At 40.1% G+C, this 20,774-nt stretch overlaps 2 protein-coding genes across 3 annotated transcripts in view; both read left to right on the top strand.

Annotated features, from left to right (window-relative positions):
* The first annotated feature begins 16,325 nt into the window (after positions 1-16,325).
* Positions 16,326-20,774, top strand: part of PK3 (serine/threonine protein kinase 3) — an 81,995-nt gene continuing 77,546 nt past the window's right edge. For both annotated transcript variants that reach the window (XM_086818207.1, XM_086818206.1), the window contains exon 1: positions 16,326-16,766. In XM_086818207.1, coding sequence (XP_086674333.1) covers positions 16,574-16,766 — 193 coding nt within the window. In that variant the 5' untranslated portion in view covers positions 16,326-16,573. The remainder of the gene's footprint in view (positions 16,767-20,774) is intronic.
* The window catches only part of LOC147624987 (uncharacterized), a 36,887-nt gene continuing 33,678 nt past the window's right edge, over positions 17,566-20,774 (top strand). The window contains exon 1 of the mRNA XM_086818826.1: positions 17,566-17,879. The gene's annotated coding sequence lies outside the window, so the exon portion shown is untranslated. The remainder of the gene's footprint in view (positions 17,880-20,774) is intronic.

Here is a 20,774-nt window from a genome sequence, read left to right as displayed (position 1 = left end):
GAAATAATGATATTTTCTATTATCCTCTAAAAATCCTCTACAATTTGGAGAGATTGGAGCTTCTCTCTATCTTCAACCTTCTTTGGATTCTTCATAAACATACTAAATCAATTGATTGGTTGGGGGCCTCTCCAATGACTAAAGAATCAAGCAAAACAAGAGGTAAAGAGTGATTTTATGGTCTTTTTCTTAATCTCTAAATGTTTCTCACTTCTCAACCCCTCTCAAGCTTGACAAGTATTCAATTGAATGGCTCTTTAATGCAATTGAAGCTCTCTAATGAATTTTAGTAATTAAACACATAAAGTTTACATTTATGCTTATTTTAAAATATTTTTTAAGCATATCTCTCTCCCCCCAAAGGATGGCCATTCCTATGACCTATTCTATATTCAAATGATGCTTGTCATGAAGTAATTCTCAAATCAAAAATTAAATTCTATGCTTGTCAAATTAGAGGCCAAAGAAGTGGCTTTTTAATGCTTTTATGCTATTTAAATTATGAAAAACTTCGGAATCAAGTCCATAATTGGATATTGATCCAAATGATAGTTATTCTATCATATTATATTACTAAAACTTTATGCTTTATTATTGAAAATTATCAGTAATAGCAGCGGAGCTATGGCAAAATTTCTGAAAAATTAACACATAAATAAATTTCATGCATAATATGAAAAGAGGACTTCCTACCATATTCTAGGATTAATCATCCTAGGTTAATTGAATAATTCTCATCATAACCATGGAAATTTTGATCATTAAGATTATATATAAATTGTTAATTGGAAAAAAGAGAAATTTCTAGTAATTCATTTTAAAAGAGAAATTCCCATGACAATAGAAATCCATGTATTCCAATGAGGAAAGAGGAAAAATTGGAATACTAAAATAATGGATATTTTATTCAAAAATTAAAGAAGAATTTGAGCTAAATTTTTTTCATGCATAGATATTTAAATGATAAAAGAGGAATTCCTATGACATTTGGAATTCAATCATTTAGATGGGAAAAGAGAAATTCCTAGCATATTGGAATTAATGGATATTTTATTTAAATTCAAAGATGAATTTTAGATAAATTTATTTTATCTATGAGAAATATTTAAATGATAAAAGAGGAATTCCTATGACATTTGGAATTCAATCATTTAGATGGGAAAAGAGAAATTCATAGCATATTGGAATTAATGGATATTTTATTTCAATTCAAAGAGAAATTTTAGATAAATTTATTTTATCTATGAGAAATATTTAAATGATAAAAGAGGAATTCCTATGACATTTGGAATTCAATCATTTAGATGGGAAAAGAGAAATTCCTAGCATATTGGAATTAATGAATATTTTATTTAAATTTAAATATGAATTTTAGATAAATTTATTTTATCTATGAGAAATATTTAACTAATAAAAGAGAAATTCCTATGACAATTGGAATTTAGTCATTTAAATGGGAAAAGAGAAATTCCTAGCATGTTGAAATAATGGATATTTTATTTTATATGAATTTATTTTATGAGAAATATTTGATGATAAAAGAGGAGTTCCCATGACATTGGAATGCAAATAATCAAATGCAAAAAGAGGAATGCCCATGATATTTGAGGTCCAAGAAATTAAATGGGAAAAATAGAAATTCTTAGTATAATTCAATTTATGATTATTTATCAAAAGTGAAAATATGGGTAGAATTGATTTCTGTAAATCCCATGAATTCTTCTATTCCAAAAGAGGAATATTGAATATAATTCATTTGAGGAATTGAGAAAGAATATGGAAATAGTCATCGAGAAAAAGAACCTTTATCTAGGCCAAGCAATTGGCAGAAATTTAGAAAAAGTCCCATTATCGGTATCAAAGTAGTAAAAACTACTAAATGGGAATAGGATGTGGAACGGATGTGATAAGATGTAAAGTAATAGGATGTGATAAGATGAAAATGTTATGCGATAGGATGTGAATGGATGTGATAAGATGTGATGTAATGAAAATGGATGTGGATGTGGATGTGGATGTGAATGTGAATGATAAGATGAGAATGATATGAGAGGAAATATGAAAGGGTGAGATGAGAAGTACATGGATGTGGATGTGTATGTGAAAGAATGGATGTGGATGTGTATGTAAAAGAATGGATGTGGATGTGTATGTGAAAGAATGGATATGGATGTGGATGTCCATGTATATGTGAAATAATGGATGTGGATGTGTATGTGAAAGAATGGATGTGGATGTGTATGTGAAAGAATGGATGTGGTTATGTATGTGAAAGAAGGGCATTAGGAATTTTTTGGACCCAAAAAGGGCCTCCTTAAGGATTCCTAATTTTAAGGATCCAAAAGGGCCTCCTAAGGATTCCTAATTTTAAGGACCCAAAAAGGGCCTCCTAAGGATTTCTAATTTTAAGGGATTAGAGCTTAAAAAGCAGAGCTTAAGGGACACAAAGGTTATGATGACCCCTATTTCTTGCCTTGCCACATCAGCCATACCCCACTAGTTTCACTTTTTAAAGGGAATATTCTCATACTCTCTCTCTTACTTTTTGACTTTTCTCATACTTTCTCTCTTACTTTTTGAATTTTTTATCTTCACTCTCTACAAATTGAATCTTTCTTATCAGTTTGAAATCTCCTTTCTCATTAACTCCCACCATATCTCCCTTCCACATCAGCAAAACATTCTCGTATTTAGGTGGGTCCCAAAAAGTGAAAATTTTTTATTTTTTATTTTTTTACATTTTGAGGTGGAAAAAACACCACCCAACCAATATGTATGATGAAAATAAAATTTTCCCTCCAAAAAGCTTGTAATTCAAGGGTCACGTCAGAAGCCTGTCAGGAGTCAGTACATCCATAACTAACTGTCAGGTCCCCACAACCCTATAAACATAACTAACTGTCAGGAACCACTACATCCATGAGATCCCGAAATTGTGGGGACCCCAAAAACTATTATTTTTTAAATTTTCTCATAAATGTAATTTATTGATGAAAAACTCCATGTTAGTATATTTGTATATCAAAAATATCATTTTCTACTTAGAAAAACGAATTTGTGTTAAACCTGCAACAACAAAGTTTTAACAGTCTCTCTCACTCACTCCCTCTCTCTCTCTCTCTCTCTCTCTCTCTCTCTCTCTCTCTCGCTCTCTCTCTCTCTCCCTCTAAGGATCTCTCTGCTTTAGCTTCTTCCTCTGCTTAGCTATGGAGCCTTTGCAAGCGGTGTGTGTAGCCCTTCTGCTCAGCTATGGAGCCTTTGCAAGCTGTGTGTGTAGCCCCTTGTGAAGCTAGAAAACGGAAGGTTGATTTACACATTCGTATTCCTGAAGAGTATGGCAGCTCTAAAAAAACCCATCCTACTGATGCACAATCTGTCCAAGCTCGTAGGATAGCTAAGGAGAAAAATGTAGATATTTGGGTTGATGGGCATCTCTATCCAGTTGACCCTCCATTAAGAGCAAACCCTTCTTTCTGCAATTTATCATCTTTTATGCAATTTGTTGGTGAAGGAGAGCTTGGCTTGTTAGGATACTGCAGAAGATTGACTACAAGTGGAGCTTGGCAAACCCATATTCTCCAATCTCAATTGCAAGCATCACAATTCAGCCTTTTACAATGTCAAGAAGGACTTAAAACATCATCTCAGTGAGATGAATAAGCAGGCCTCTGGTATGTCATACGAGGTTGCTCAAAAGGTCTCCATGATTGGATCAAAGGCAAGGAGATTTTTGGAGAAGCCAGCAAACATAGAGAATTCAAAGAAGACTTGGGGACTCTGGAGAGACCTGTGTGCAATCACCACAAATGTAGATTGTCCAATGCCAGTCTTGTAAATATGCGCAAACAGCTTTGGATAAATTTCAATAACATGGTTCGCATTATGAATCAAAGTAGCACAACTCCCCAAGAACGAGCATCATTCCAACAACATATCATAGAATTCACCAAAAGTGTGCTAGGTGCTTGGGGGGAGAGAGTAAAGTAACACACTATATGGTAAGTTGTATAGTAAAAAAATAAACTGGTGTTTTAACCTTGACGTTTTCTAATTAAATTCTATTGTCATGTGTACAGCACATAGTTTATGCGTATGGTGCTTATTTCATGAACAAGTATGGATCGCTCGACATGTGGAGTACCCAAGGGATGGAGAAATCACATTATAAAGCAAGAGGGGTTTATTTCAAAAATACAAGACATGGAGGTGGAGCTTCTGCAGGAGGAATACGTACAAACTATCTACAAGAGATGTTCAATTGGTTTTATCGCACAACCTTTGGAAGGGTATTGGTTAGGGAGAGGGACCAACAATCTAAGCTTGCGCAAGAGGCACGCAAGGCTGCAAAAAGTCATGCTCAGCTTGAATGCTTGCAGACCAATGCTCCCCATAGGCATGGTGCTTGGCATACATGAATGAGAAGACAAGGGAGGCGTTGGGTTGTGCACGCACCAGCATAAATCTAGATGTAATTAGGCTAAGAAAATAAGTTTAGTTAGGTTTTTTTTACCCTTAAAAAAAACTATTAATAGTTCCTTCTCTCACTTCATTTTCATTTCACTTTTTTAGAGAGCTTGAGCTCAAGATCTACGTAGACACCCACGTAAGGACACCAGCACATCACCACGTTAGCATAGTCGTACATAGATATGGCATGCACCAAGAACACCGCACGTGTTACCATGCCTTCACAAAACATAGTGCAAGGCACCCAACCACCACATACTGGCAACACCACGGAAGAGAGTGACCCCTTGGATTCTAGGACACGCTCAATGGGATCACCAGAGTCCAACCCTTCTCCCATAGCAACACCAACGCACACGGCCCTTTTAGTGGGAACCAGCGTGTGAAGAAGACCCCACAATGCAACCACCTCAGAGATCAAGACAGAGAGGTCGATGATGAGCAGTTCGACTGGGTTGGTGAAAGCATTCCTACATTATTGCGCAACACCATAGGTGGCAAGACCCTACTACCAGGACGGGGTCCCCTACCTACCCGCGCGGTAAGAACTTGATACACAGGTACCACAGCAAGAGGAGGAGGAGGAGGAGGATTTAGACTATGAGAGAGACCAAGAGGAGGTTCCTGCAAGTGCACGCAAGCGTAGAAAGGTCAAGCTCTTCAAGCTAAGGAAGTCCCAACCTCGCCAGCGCACTATCACAACACAGAGAGCTCCAAGGAGAAGGATGCGCCAAGGGCATAGGGCTCTACAAGAAATCAAGTTTTATCAGAGGAACACTGAGTTGCTGATAAGAAGAGCCCCTTTCGCTTGCACAGTCAAGGAGATTCTCCAACGATATAGAACAGAGTTCCGTGTGCAGGGGATTGCCCTTGAAACATTGCAAGAAGCCTCCGAGGCTTACCTTGTTGGGCTTTTTGAAGACACCAACCTCCTTGCAATACATGCAAAGAGGATTACCATATCTGCTAAGGACATGCAACTAGCTCGGCGCCTTCGAGGTGAGCGAGACACGATCTAGAGATCTTAGATGTTAACCTTTTTTTTGAAGCAACTCTTTTGTTTCAAAGCCCCCTTTGTAACAAGCCTATCTGGCTTTCATTTGTAACCTTCTGATAATTAAAATTTTAAGTTTCTCTTACAATGTCTCGGTGTCATCATGTTTGTACATGGAGTGTCTATCATGTGCCAGTTTGTCACCCAAGGCATCAGAAATGCTCCTGGAGGACTGAGGAAGCTGTGCCAGAACAGTGCGAATTTGGCCTCCACAACGGCGATGTAGGCTCAAAATTCGCACTGTTCTGGCACTTTTTCCCTGGCCACTCAGGATCATTTCTGATGCATAATGAAGTTGAGCACACTAATTATGAGAAACATTAGTTTATAAGATAAAAACACCTTTTATCATGTGTAAAAATATAGTGTTTATCATCCAATGCATCAGAATTGCTCCTGGAGGACTGGGGAAACTATGCCAGAACATTGCGAATTTAAGCTCTGCACAGCGATGCATGCTTAAAATTCGCACTATTCTGGCACTGCTCTCCTAGCCACTCAGGATCATTTCTGATGCATGTACACTAATTGTGAGAAATAATAGTTTATAAGATAAAAACAGCTTTAATCAAAACTACATTGTTTGTCATCCAATGCATCAGAATTGCTCCTGGAGGACTGGGGAAGCTATGCCAGAACAGTGCGAATTTAGGCTCTGCAGAGCGGCGGTGCAGGCTCAAAATTTGTACTATTTTGGCATTGCTCCCCCAGCCACTCAGGATCATTTTTTATGCATTTAAATGAAGTTGAGTACACTAATTGTGAGAAACAATAGTTTATATGATAAAAACAACTTTAATCATGTGTAAAATTACATTGTTTGTCATCCAATGCATCATAATTGCTCCTGGAGGACTGGGAAAGCTATGCCAAAATAGTGCGAATTTAGGCTTTGCAGCAGCGAGACGGTGCAGGCTCAAAATTCGCATTGTTCTGGCACTGCTCCCCCGGCCACTCAGGATCATTTCTGATGCATTGATAATGAAGCTAAGTATATTAATTATAAAAACAGTAATTTATAAAATAAAAATACCTTTAATCATGTGTAAAAATACATTATTTGTCATCCAATGCATCAGAATTACTCCTGGAGGACCGGGGAAGCTATGCCAGAACAGTGCGAATTTGGGCTCTACAACAACGGTACATCCTACCCCACCTAAAAAACGCGAGATGTCCTTATCTCGCAAATTGGGGAGGACAACTCTTAGATCCAACTAATTATGGGGTTCTTTATAGTCTGGTCACCCCAACAGAATCATGGGATAAAGATCCCTTCTATGAGAAGAACATATAGAACTCATTATCAGATAACAATTTATTCAGAAAATATCATTCATATCCTTAACACAATAATTGTCCCATCAGACCTGAACATTCCTCCACGAGAATTTCAGTTATGCAGGTCTCAATTTGTCATCCCTTAATTTGAGCTACTGAGTTCAAAGGTTAATGGCAGCAATCTGTCACCCAGCACAATCAACTAATCTCATAGTGATTTGCTGAAGTCATTATCGCCATTCCAGTTATTAACATCATTACTGGGATTCGTCCCATTCATCCTCATTGTGGATTTGTTTAACTTATCACTTTTCAACCAAAATTTAGGAATCGTCATTTTTCAATCAGAATCCAAATCAACTCATCAATTCTCAACCAAAATTTTGAAATTATATGAACCACATTCGAATTTATCATCTGGATAGCATTTTTGCTTATACTTTCAAGGTCTTAGATTTACTCGTATATACTGCCAGTAAAGAGCTGCAGTTATACCCTCGGTATATACGGGTAGTCATGGTCCTTGGACATATAAGGTAAATACCATCATGTCTAGGTCTCGAGCAAGTCAGGGATTTCATACAATTGCGATACTTCCATTTGAAGACCCAATTATCAATTTATGAATTTCATTCTAAATATCTATTTGTATGAATTTCATCACACAATTGTAACCTTTTACTGCTACTTCATAAATTTTTGACATTTCTGGCTTCTCGGTTGATCCACTTCAGCCAATTCTCTCAGATACCAGCTGAAAGATCCCTGCCCCCTCCGGCCAACAAATTCGGGGGTGCTAGCTGCTGAAGTAGCAATTCTCGCGTGGGGCAGGGTCCCTCACTTAGGGCCTCGCCCAAGGATATCCGAACAAGAAACTAGTCCGTCGGTTCTTCCAAAATCGAACCGAGAAAAACTATTCTTTTCCATAGAACAATTTCTATGGGATTTACTTCGTCTATCGTACCATAACATAATTGAGTCTCATTTTAGGAATCCATCAGTCCAGCTTAACCCCATTGAGTCCCATGGTTTAGCCAACTGCCCAACCACTGTAGTGATGGGATCCAATTAGGAATTTGGTTAGGTTTTGTCCCGGGTACCAGGGAAAAGAGTTTCGAGGCTCCCTAGCTAGAACTTCATGCAAACTTCAAGCTAGTTATACCACTTACACACCCAATATGAAATTTCATGTTTCATAGATTCGGCTGAATTTAAAACAATCTTTTAATGAAATCATAGCATCACTGATAATCCTTCAAAATATCCGGTTGATCCAATCATTCTTTCATCGGTGTATCTATGAAAGAACAATCTTTTAATGAAATCATAGCATCACTGATAATCCTCCAAAATATCCGGTTGATCCAATCATTCTTTCATCGGTGTACCTATGGCATCATTGGTAACTAGAATGCTCAGCACTTGTCCACTCAGGGGCCTTTTCGATAGTTCCTAGCTCATAGTACCCGGCAATATATTCACTTATAAAAATCCAGATGGAATCTTCGTTGAAGATCAACAAGATCAACCAACAGATCCATATAAAAGAGCCATGAACTCATCCGTTGAAGACCAGCAAGGTCAATCAACCAGATCCATGCCCGGTTTCAGAAAACAACTCTTACTCCTTGTTCCAATATCTTCCTCGACGCACGTGTGGGTATCTTCGGTGACCCAGAGCCCGAGCACCGTATGGTCAGCACCCTCTAGGATCCTTCGCAGGTCACCTAGCGCTTCACTCATAGGCCGTTTCCTTGGTCCCTCATCCACTGTACCAGAAGCTCACCATTTAAATCGATCGGAGGCTAGTCGGTCGACCTTGCTACGCGAGACATCCTCCGTTGACTCTCCCTCAGTTGTTGTAACTTTATCAGTTAGGTCTCCCACGACCTTATTCACAAGACGGTCAAAATGCTACCCCAGCATTCTTGACATAAAACAATCATTTAAAAACAGGTCATAAATGCAGTTTCTATAATGAACTCACGTCTTTCCACATTGTTCCACATTAATCCACATTACTTAATCCACATTCATTTTATATGTATTCCCATTCTCATCACATCATTTTGTATTTCCTCACATCTTTCCTCATTTATCCTCATCAGATCTCATCCACTCGCATCTACTCATATCCACATCTCATCACATCATATTCATTCACATCTATCCCGTTTCACATCACATTCATTCACATCACATATCATCCATTCACATCTATCCTAATTTACATCACATCTCATCACATCCATTTCACATCACATCTCATTCATTCACATCCTGATTCACATCACATCACCTCTCATCCATTCACATCACATCACCTCTCATCCATTCACATCCCATATTATTCATTCACATCGCAATTCACATGATGTCACATCTCATTCATTCACATCCCGATTCACATGACATCATATCTCATTCATTCACATACATGATTCATTCACATCCCGATTCACATAACATCACATCTCATTCATTCACATCCCGATTCGCATCACATCACATCTATTCACGTCCGTCACATTCATTTACATCACATCCATTTACATCCATCACATCACATTCATTCATATCCATCACATTCATTCTCATCGCCATCCTATCACATGCATTCTATCCACATTACATCACATCACATCTATCTACATCATGTCTCATTTATACACATCTCATCTCATTCATCCACATCCATCTCATTCATCCACATCCATCCAATTGTTCACATGTATGACTACCCACATCTATCCATACATTTATATCTATCACTTCACATCCACATGTATTTAGGTCACATCACATCTCTTTACATCACATCCATTCTTTCACATACACATCCACATCCCTTTACATCACATCCACATCCATTCTTTCACATACACATGCACATCCATTAGGAGTTTTTTGGATTCATTTCTGGTGGTAACTTCACAGAGGCATCTACGGTACGAAAGGTAGCTTCTTTCCTAAAGGGTAATGCTCTTCAATGGTGGTCGACACTTCTTCATCAAGGAATAGCACCTAGCACTTGAGCAAATCTTCTCTTCCTTATGGTTGACACCGACTTTTGAGGTGGATGTTATGATAGCTTGGCATCGACTAGATCCCAGAGATTGTAACAATCTGGAAGAATATAACAAGAAAAATTGGGATGCTCTGCTACCAGTCACATCCTTTAGGCCCGTGTCACTGGTTGAGCAGATAGAGACTTATTGTTGTGGGTTACCCAAGGAGCTTCGAGATTATTGCATCAAAACAAAGGTCATTAATATGACTCAGATGATAGAAAATGCTCAGACTGGAGCCTCTTGGATTAACTTTTGATTAGGAATGGACCAATAGGAAGAGGGCTGGGTGCACATTTTTGACTTCTTTGACCCTAGGGGGCCTAGGATTTGGTTTGCTAATGGGGCCTAATTACTACTCTTGTCTCCCTACCTCTTGGGCCCAAACTTAGAGGTCCCCCCACCTAAAATCGCGCAGATTAAAAACCCTAAAAATTGAAAATTTTCAATTTTTTCCCAAAAGTGTGTTTTCCCTCTTAAACTTTCCCCCAACATACTCTAGGATTGAAAAGCTCATTTTGAACCTCTTTCTTCCTCTTCTAAGCTCTCCATTGCTACAGAAACTCCATACCTCTCAAGCTCTCCCTCCTTGTCAAGCTCCCTCAGTCTCAAGCTCTCCCTCCTTGTCAAGCTCCCTCAGTCTCAAGCTCCCTCTCCCTCTTTCTTCCTTTTTTAAGCTCTCCATTGCTTCAGAAACTCCATCCCTCTCAAGCTCTCCCTCCTTCTCAAGCTCCCTCCCTCTCAATCTCTCTCTCTCTCTCTCTCTCTCTCTCTCTCTCTCAAGCTCCCTCCCTCTCCATTGCTGCAGAAACTCTATCCCTCTCTTTAGTCTACTCTAGGTTCAGGAAGCCTATTCTCAAACTTTAACCCTCTTTTAAGCTTTCCATTGCTACACTGAAAACCCTGAACTTTCTCTCCTCTCCACTCCTCTGTTGTAAAACAAGCTTTTCTTTTCCCTTCTTCTCTTTTCTTACCATCATGGCGTCTTCCAGTAATGTGAGAAGACCTAGGGAGAAGGTGGAAGAGCTTGTGCTGCATAACACAAGAGATGAGGATGGAGTTTGGGCTCCAACAAGATTCAGGGTTGGGGCTTGGGTCTACATGCAGCCAAGCTCTAAGGGGCCACATCGAGTGCGTCAACTACTGGGGAATATGCTACATCATTGGTGGAAGGGGCGGCTACAAGGCTTCAAGCATACTAAGAAGGAAGGATTGGTTGCCATAGTGCAACATGTGTATACCCTTGGAGACCTGTACATTCAAGGCCAACGACCAAGGTTTCCTTTAAATTGTTAGTGTAACATAAACACAGATTTAACAACATGCTAATATTGGATTTTTTCTTTCAAATTTTCTTATGATTCTCCATTTTCTTATGTCTCTCTACAGATATTTTCCCCTCTAATTATGTTGAGGAACAACCACTCCTCTAAAGCCTCACTGGAGTTTTCTATGCTATGCATGCATCCATTAGAGAGGCAATGTTTGTATCTCAAAGCCCAAGTGATCTTGTACATAACAATATCTTTTTCTTTTCTCACTCATATTTTGTAGATAAAAAACCAGGTTTATTTGGCAAGCTAGAAGAGATCCCCAACCCCCCTCTTAACAATCCTGAATGGCCCAAACCTGATGCTTGGGCCATCTTATGCTTAAAGTTTAAGATGGTAAGTGATATCAAGACATCACTCAAGTTTTCAAAGGCATCTAGGTCAGTAGGGCTAAATTGGTTTTGTCCTTTACATGTTTTTGTGCACATGTTCAATTCCATGCCAATGCACCAAACAAAAACAATGTATATTTGTAAGGAGGTATGGTCTGACCTCATTCAAGGATTGCTAGGAGAGGGTTGGGAGGTTAATGAGGGATCACATCAAGGGTTGGGAGGTTAATGAGGGGTCACATCAAGGTGATGTGTTTAAGTGTAATATAGTAGATTCTACAGTGTCTTTCAGGTTCTTGAAGGCATGCTCTATTTTGTACATGCGTCTGCAAGCACTACCAAAGATGGATGCAAAAGCACGGGACATGGATCCCACTTCAAGCCTTAGAAGAAGAAATTATGCCTATTGAGGTAGCTGTGATGATGCAAAATGGATGGATTGAGCGAGTGGCACAACAAGCAAGCATTGGAGTCTAGCAGACCTGCATCAACACTTTAGCATCATGGGCTTTGACAATGTGGAAGAGTCAAGTTTCAAGTTGATGAGAAGAAAGGCATATCTGATTCCACTACATGTCTAGAATTAACCCTTACACTTTCTGGTTATTGTGCCACATTCTATATTTTTACAGATTGGGAAGCGTAAGGAGGGGACAACCATGGTCTCAAAATCATGGCAAATGGGGGACCTTGAATTTTCAGCAGCAAGGTGCATAGCCCTACCAACACATAGTAGGCATGTGGAAGAGCTTGAAGATGAACTGAGTATATGGGAAAATAGCCTTTGTTTTGATGCACGTGAGGGGCAAGAGTTTCAGGATCGAGGTGAAGGCAATGACAAGCTTCAAGTCAACAAGGAGATGGAGATCAACATGAAGTAAATGTCACAAGAGGGGTAAAAAATGAAGACATTATAACAATTTTAGATTAGATGAGATGCTTGTAATTTTGTAGCAGGCTGTTTTTAAACCAATCTTTATTTAATTAAAATCTTAATATTTTTACAAAGTGTAATTTTTTTGTCTAGCAGTCTAGTGTGAAAAGGCCAAACTTTAAGTTTTAACTATAAAGGTGCCTTCTTTCTCATTTTCACGCGATAGAAACCAAGCACGAGCTCACACTATCTCTTTGCATTCACATGGCTACCCACTTTGACAACTTCTGTGAGTTCCTCTCCACCACCCCGTGGGCAGGAAAGAGCGAGCTCTTTGTCATGTTCTCTCGTGAGGAAGTCGACTTTGAAAAGTCGCTCGCCCTTGCGTCCCAACATTATGAGACGCAGATTGCATACATGGAGCAATACGTGGCTCTCCCCACTCCATCTCATTTTCCATTGCCTCAATGATCGATGGGTGCCTGTTGAGCTGCTTAAGTACATTCAACAATATGCCCGCCCCTACATCCAACGCCTTGAACGCACCAAATGTATAGTTCTGATTAAAAAATCCCTTGCCTTCGATGTTTTTGGTTCTGGATTTAGGGGTAAGCTTCTTGCTCGTATAGGTATAGCCAAAAGCATAGGCATAGAGGATCCTCAAGAGATAGCCCAATCACTCCTTGAGCACACTCTTCCCAATAACAAGAGAAGGAAGCTCAATATTGTAAGAAAGCTTTTGTAAAGATGATGTATCACTTCTTATTATGAATACAATACAATTTTTGCAAACTTATGAATACAATACACTTCTTATTATGAATACAATACAATTTTTACAAACTTATTTTCATTAAGTATATCATTGTTTTTTCTAGTTTATACCATCAATGTTTTTGTGAATGCATCAGAAATGACCCTGGGAGCCTAGGGGAGCAGTGCCAGAACAGTGCAAATTTTGAGCCTGCACCGCTGCTGTAGAGCCCAAATTCGCACTGTTTTGGCACAACTTCCCTAGCCCTTCAGGAGCAATTCTGATGGATTGGATGACAAATAATGTATTTTACACATGATTAAACGTATTTTTATCTTGTAAATCACTGTTTCTCATAATCAATGTACTCAACGTGATTAAATGCATCAGAAATGATTCTGAGTGGCTGGGGGAGCAGTGCCAGAATAGTGCGAATTTTGAGCCTGGATTCCTTCTTCCAGCTTTTGAGGTGTACAGGTGTAAGAACCTTCCCTTCTAATCTTATAATTATTCCCCTCTCTGAAATAAAAGAAAGATTCTATTTTACCCTGTTTTGGCCTAGAGAGAGAAAATGTCTAGAGGGAGGTAATCCAAAATTGAGATATTTTTGGATATAAAAATCCTTCTAGTGTCTAAAATGGTTTCCCCTGAAACAGAAATTCAAAAAGAACTTTCCAATGTGCAATTGGAATTAATTGAAAATAGGTATAAAGGACCTTAGCCTAAGGGCTAGATTTTCAGAAATTTTTGGATTATGGTCCAATTAGGGTTCCTATGGGCCAATAGGATTAATCCAAGTGTAGGGAGGAGATAAATCCAATTTATAAAAGAAAAATACCCAAAAATGAGTAAATGCCCACATAAGATGAAGAGTTGACTGAGTACAACGTTTTATTAGTAAAAAACTATGAATATTACTAAAAAAATGAGATATTTTGGGTATAATGATACATTTTTGACACCTTGGTAAGGAGAAGGGGCCTCTTCAAGGAGGCGCCTATTTTACATGTGTGGAGGAGTTTTAAACTAAAAAATAATACGATATTTTTATCTCTCCTGGATCAAAAAGGGAGCCAAACTGGTCCAAATCTTGTCCTTTGTAAAAAAATATGTGAACTATACCATGCCAGTATTGTACTGAAATAATGATACTTTTTATTATCCTCTAAAAATCCTCTATAATTTGGAGAGATTGGAGCTTCTCTCTCTCTTCAACCTTCTTTGGATTCTTCATCAACATACTAAACCAATTGATTGGTTGGGGGCCTCTCCAATGACTAAAGAATCAAGCAAAACAAGAGGTAAAGAGTGATTTTATGGTCTTTTTCTTAATCTCTAAATGTTTCTCACTTCTCAACCCCTCTCAAGCTTGACAAGTATTCAATTGAATGGCTCTTTAATGCAATTGAAGCTCTCTAATGAATTTTAGTAATTAAACACATAAAGTTTACATTTATGCTTATTTTAAAATGTTTTTTAAGCTATCTCTCTCTCCAATGATCTCACATCTCTCCATCCTCTCTCTCCCTTCACTCTTTTTTCTCTCTCTCTATCTCTTTCCCTTGCCCTCTCTCCCACCCTCATATCTCTCTCTCTCTCTCTCTCTCTCTCTCTCTCTCTCTCCAACCATCTCTTAGTTTTAGTAATACAATATGATAGAATAACTATCATTTGGATCAATATCCAATTATGGACTTGATTCCTAAGTTTTTCATAATTTAAATAGCATAAAAGCATTAAAAAGCCACTTCTTTGGCCTCTAATTTGACAAGCATAGAATTTACTTTTTGATTTGAGAGAGGGAGAGAAGAGAGTGTGCTAGAGGAGAGAGAGGGAAGAGACGAAGAGATGTGAGACGGTTGAAGAGAGAGAGAGGAGAGGGAGAGTGTGCTAGAAGAGAGAGACGGAAGAGAGAGGGAAAGAGATGGTAGGGGGGAGGGAGAGAGAGAGGAGCAAGGTTGGAGAGGAGGAGCTGGGCTTGGCTGGGAGGTGGTGGGGAGAGTAAGAGAGAGTGTTCAAAGTAGAGAGAGAGGGTAGCCGAGAAAAACTCCCTCCACCAAGCTCCCTTGGTGACATCCCCCCTTAATTTGGAGAGATCATTAGTATGATTGAATGTGGGTATTTCTGCTAATCATGTGGCTCTTCAAGCTTCAATCATAGCTTTAAATAGGTATTAAACATTAATCACCAACTTTATTAAGGGTCTACGGGTGCCAATAGTTACAATTAGAGCATTAGTCCACACCTAATCACCAGCTTTTGACTTGCTAGGAAATTAAACCAAGCCCTTCAATGAATATTTAGATATAATTACCCTCTTAATTAGGTATACATTTAGCCTTAATTAATTCCAATTATGAATTACTTATTTACTTACAAATATTCAACTAATCTAGCAAGTCCTAAGGTATATTTGGAGCAAATCATGGGTCTAATCAATGCAATTGATTAAGAAATTCCATAATTGATTCATAGTCCCAATCAAGCACAAAATTCCAATTCTTGAATCTACCCCAAAATTAATCTAATTAACGAGAACAAATTAGATTTCTTACATAAATTGAAAACTATTATGAATCCTATCAAGAAAAAGCAAAATTTTAATATAAGCAACAAGTTATAGATAAAATCAAAATTTTAAATATAATTAAGTAATAAGTTAACATAATCACTGAATCTTTCAAACTTTAAACTTCCTAATTACCTATACTAATTAAGCAAAATTACCTATACCTCTCACATTGATAAAGTGTACATAAGTAAACACACCATGCACATACGGATGCATATATATATTTTGTTTTCTCATAATCTTAAGTAACTGTGTGTTTGTGCCATTGCCACCCCACAAAGCCCTTCCAGAAACAATCAAACACAGGTACGTGCTTCCTATAAGGAGTTAGCATGAGCATACACTTCTTGATGTGTTGCAAACATGAGTAAGCTCTCGTGTATGTAAGAAAGTACATCTGATCACCATATGCACGTCCACCACTCTGGAGAGGCAAGCAAGCACATGCACACAATTCCTTGTGTGTGCAAATATACATACATACATACATACATACATATAGATATATATGTATATATACATATATATATAGATATATATGTATATATATCTATATATACATATATATATATAGATACATATATATATATATATGTACAGATGATCATATCATGAGTGCATATAACTCTCAAGGTGCTAGCAAGTACTAATAATAATATCATACGTTGGACCCCATGCATGATCTCTTCGCAGTCTAGTCCTGATCTGCGCCCAGCTCACCTTCTTCTCTGCAATTTGACTATATAGCAGCAGAAGTGTGCTCGGATCTGTGGCCACATCAGTGTAGAATTGTGTCCACAAGCTTTATGGCGGCATAAAAAACCCACATCTCCAAGCAAGATGGGCTGCACATTTTCGGGCTTGAATGCTCTCTACGATGCGGTCAGTGGAGGCTCGGATGTATGGATCAATGAGAGACGATTCAGAATTGTCCGTACATTAGGAGAAGGAGGGTTCTCTTTTGTTTATCTTGTAAAAGAGCAGCCTGGTGGGCGCCCTGGCAAGCAACCGACCCACCCTTCCTTGACCGCTGGTTAGTGCAATTCCATGTATTCCCCAAAATTTTCTGGAAATAATTTTTTGTTATGCATATCCTTTTCAAGCATTAGTAGATCTGGTAAATCCAAAGAGGGAAATTGGTGAAGCTTTTGGGTGGATCCCTAAACCTTAAATCTTCTGATCGGATGATTCTTCTTTAATTACTGTTTTGTTTGGTATGTTCATTTTCCCCCCCTTCAGGAGATCCATCTGTAGTAGCAGCTTGAGTGCCCACCTGAAGATGCCTTGGTCTGTCGTCAATGGTGGTACAATTATGGCCACAATCAGCCTGGGTGCTGCTGGGAACCTGCGGGGATTTGAACTGGGGAACTCCCCGTTCCTGATCACAAAACCACACCGCTAGGCTGCACACTCATTGGCATTTGTTCAATTTTGGAATTTAGTCCATGGGATCTACTGGCGAAATTCATCACTATGCATATTTTAATAAAGAAAAAAATATGAGAAGAAATCTAGAACACACTTATTGAAAATTTTGTCAAGCTTTTCGATGGATTTTAATCATACAAACCCTAACCACATACTATTGAAGCAGTCCTACTAAGGGCTTATCAGGGCAGAGCTAGCAAATGATTTATTTATAAGTATTATCACCCATGGGTGTGGCTAAGATAGCCATGGTCATAGCCTGGCTTGCCAAGTGTGGAAGGCTCCTTGCTTTCAACAAAGATGGTGGCCTGCTTATTTGTCAAATCATATGCAGCATGGACGGAGTTGAGTACAAATCCTGGGTGACTGATATAAATTAGGTACCCCTTGCACATGACCTTTCAGGCCAATTGTGAAACATTAAAAAACATTTTAACATGCAATAAAAAGTGGTCGGTCATCTTATAAAAACACAAAAAGCAGCTGGCTCTAGCCTATTGGCTGATTGGTTTTGAGTTGGCCTGCTGATGTAGGTATCAAAGATCGAGCCTTGGCATTTTGAAAAGAAATAAACCCTCAAAAACCACTTTTGCCATTCAATCAAGTGGAAACTGTGACTTCTCTGTGGCTTTCTATGGAAAATGTATAAAGTGCTCCCTTGTTCTGCAAATGATGATACATTTAAAGCATGCAAATGAGGCCCTATTAGAAGAAAAAGGTGTGTTCTAAACACCATTTGTATCAAGAACCCATGGCTTCATCTTTGAATCAAGATTTGAAAATGTGTTGTCATTGAGGAGTGGTTTTGAAGACTAGAAGAAAGTGGACTTGAAGACCGAGGGCCATAATGTGATCCTCAGATGGATTGGCATCAGCATGCTTTGGATTACCAATGTGATGATGATGTTTCAGTGTTAATATGACGTGACCTACAGATTGCAAGTGTATCGGTGCTGTTGGCCTTTCAGCTCCCACAAGTGACATGTCAAGGTGCCCAAGCATATATGAGATTAGCTACAAACAAGCCAGATGAGACCTCTAGTTTACAGGTGGCCAAAGACTGTTTGTTGGCACATGCATCATTTCCAGCATGGGTGCATGGTTCATACTACTGGGGAACTATGAGAGAGTGGATGAATGTTGGCCATTTGTGAAAGACACAGGCTGGAGTGACACTGAGGACTAGGGTTGCACATAGGTACAGGGTTTCCAAATCTCGGCTGCAAAGGCCCTATGAGAAGGGCAGGCTGGGAATAGATGGGGCAAAGCTTTGGACAGCAGAGACAGGCAGATTTCAGCACGGGCAAAGAAGTGCAAGTTTGGGGCCTGCTTATAACCCATAGGTTGCCCCTTCGTAGACCCAGAAGGGAGGAGCTTCTCCTGCTGCAGATGGGAAGGCACATTCTCTGAGACCTCAGGGCATGAGAATGGCAGGCTGGGAATAGATGGGGCAAAGCTTTGGACAGCAAAAACAGGCAGATTTCAACATGCGGTTTGGGGTCTGTTTTTCAACCTATGCTGACCCATGAGGAAGCTGCTCTTGGCCTCTGCCACAGTCAAGAACAGGTAGGGGCAAAGGGGAAGCTGTGACGAACTGAGCGGGAAACGGCGAAGCGCTCCCCTTGTGTATCTATTCACGAAGAACAGGTAGGGGCAAAGGGGAAGCTGTGACGAACTGAGCGGAAATGGCGAAGCGCTCCCTTGTGTATCTGCGCTTCAAGAAGGCCCAATCCCCTCTGGTGTAGGCCTTCTTGAAGTCCAGAAATAGCATTGCCTCATGACCATGGGGTCTCAGCTGCTACAGTGGCCTCTCAAAAGGTGAAGAGGTTATCCAAGATGAAACACCCCCATCTCCCCCCCCTCCCCCCCCTCCCCCCTCCCCTGGCCCTTCCCCCCTTCGATAAAGTCCATCTAATCTACGTGCCATGAATAATGTCTGGAAAGTAAGGTTAGAGTTGGAGGCTGATGGCTTTGACCGAGATTTTGTAAGTTGTGCTTGGGAGGGGGAAACGGGCACCAATGACAAATCTTGACTCTATCCCCACACTCCTTCGGGATCAAATGGATGAGTCCCTTTGATAGGTGCTTGGGCTGTCACATGCACCCATGCAGTGAGGTGCCATGTGACACACTGGCTCTTCATCATTGCCATACTTGTACAGATTTAGAACCTTTTTAGGATTATGTGTCGTACGCCGTGACCTCATTGTGAGCCCTAGTCCAGGAACATGCAAGGCACGAGCTATGTAGGTCTTTCCAAGCCTTAGGTGTTGGAGTCTGTCACTTAACCCACTTGGAGAACAGAGCATGTAAGTCATCCTAGGGTAGAAGCATTGTAGAGGCATGTAGGTTTCATAGGCTTGGCTAGCCTTAGGGCCAGCCATATTAAGGCACCCATAAGGGTTGCCTAAGAGCCACAAAGGGGCCTTGGCATAGTGGCCAGCTTTTGGCACAGCATGGCCAGCCTAGGAGAGGCATGTCGGCCAGCATAAGCAGCACATTCAGCATAGCAGCAGCAGCGGTTAGCAGCAAGTAAAGCCCAGCACCACACGTGTGAAGCGCTTGCATCACACTAATTTAAATCTAGTCATGAGCTGATTAAAACAGTCCGATATCAGCTTCTAGAAACCGACCAGCATGTGGGTAGGCATATATAAGGCGCCTTTAGTCCCATGCTAAAATCATCTCATTCTCACACATCTTTAGTAGTAAACAAGAGCAGAGACATGTGTGCTTGGGTCTTTGACTTGTGCATACATATCTACAGCCAAGCACTTCATTGTCCTTCAGTCCAAGGCATCCCGAAGTCTTCTTCAGCATTCAGCCTTCTGGAGGACCAGTAGCTGGCCGACTGCCCAGACATCAGTCGTGGACTTCTTGATGCTGGCCGACTGGATGTATGCAGTCGTGGGCCTCATTTGCTGCTGGCCGACTGTTGATACAGTCGTGGGCTGCCCTACAGCAGGCCGACTGCTGATGTGGGGGCATATAAATAGGCCCCCAGCCCCCCATACCATTGTGTATCATACCCGGGATTTTCTTGTGTATATAGAGCAGAGTTACACGCCTACATCTCTCTCTCTCTTGTGCTGTATTTTTTTTGCATGCGTTTTGCTCTCGTGTTCCCAGATTTGGTCATCATCTCCGCTGCGTATTCTGACATGGTATCAGAGCCCTAGGCTCTAGATAGTTCTTGGGATTTTTGTGAGCAAGAGGGGGACTGTTGTGTGGCTGATTGGTGGACTGTTTTGGACTGTTCGGGAAGAGGAGAAGCAAGAGGACGGCGGGCTGATTTGCTGGACAGCCACTTGCAGGTATTAGTTCTTCTTTGTTCCTATCCACCCACCCTTTTCAGAGGACATCCCCGCAATGGCAGATCTGTTTGAGATGGCTGAGAGACATGTGAAGATCCCGACACTCTCCACGTTCCCGGTGGACCGTCAGTTGGACGGGAGTAACTACGGCATATGGAAGGTTATGATGGAATCTGTTCTGAAGTCTTACGACCTCGCCGATTTCGTCGTTGTTGGTGTTCCACGGCCGAAAGTAGAGGAAGGGGAGTTACTGTTGATCCGAAAGGACCGGGAGGCTCAGACACGGATGTGGGATCGTG

This window comes from Cibotium barometz, chromosome 24 (assembly GCF_041138505.1).
Source record: "Cibotium barometz isolate CiBa-2024 chromosome 24, ASM4113850v1, whole genome shotgun sequence".
Lineage (NCBI taxonomy): Eukaryota > Viridiplantae > Streptophyta > Polypodiopsida > Cyatheales > Cibotiaceae > Cibotium > Cibotium barometz.
This window is presented reverse-complemented; position numbering and strand designations above follow the sequence as displayed.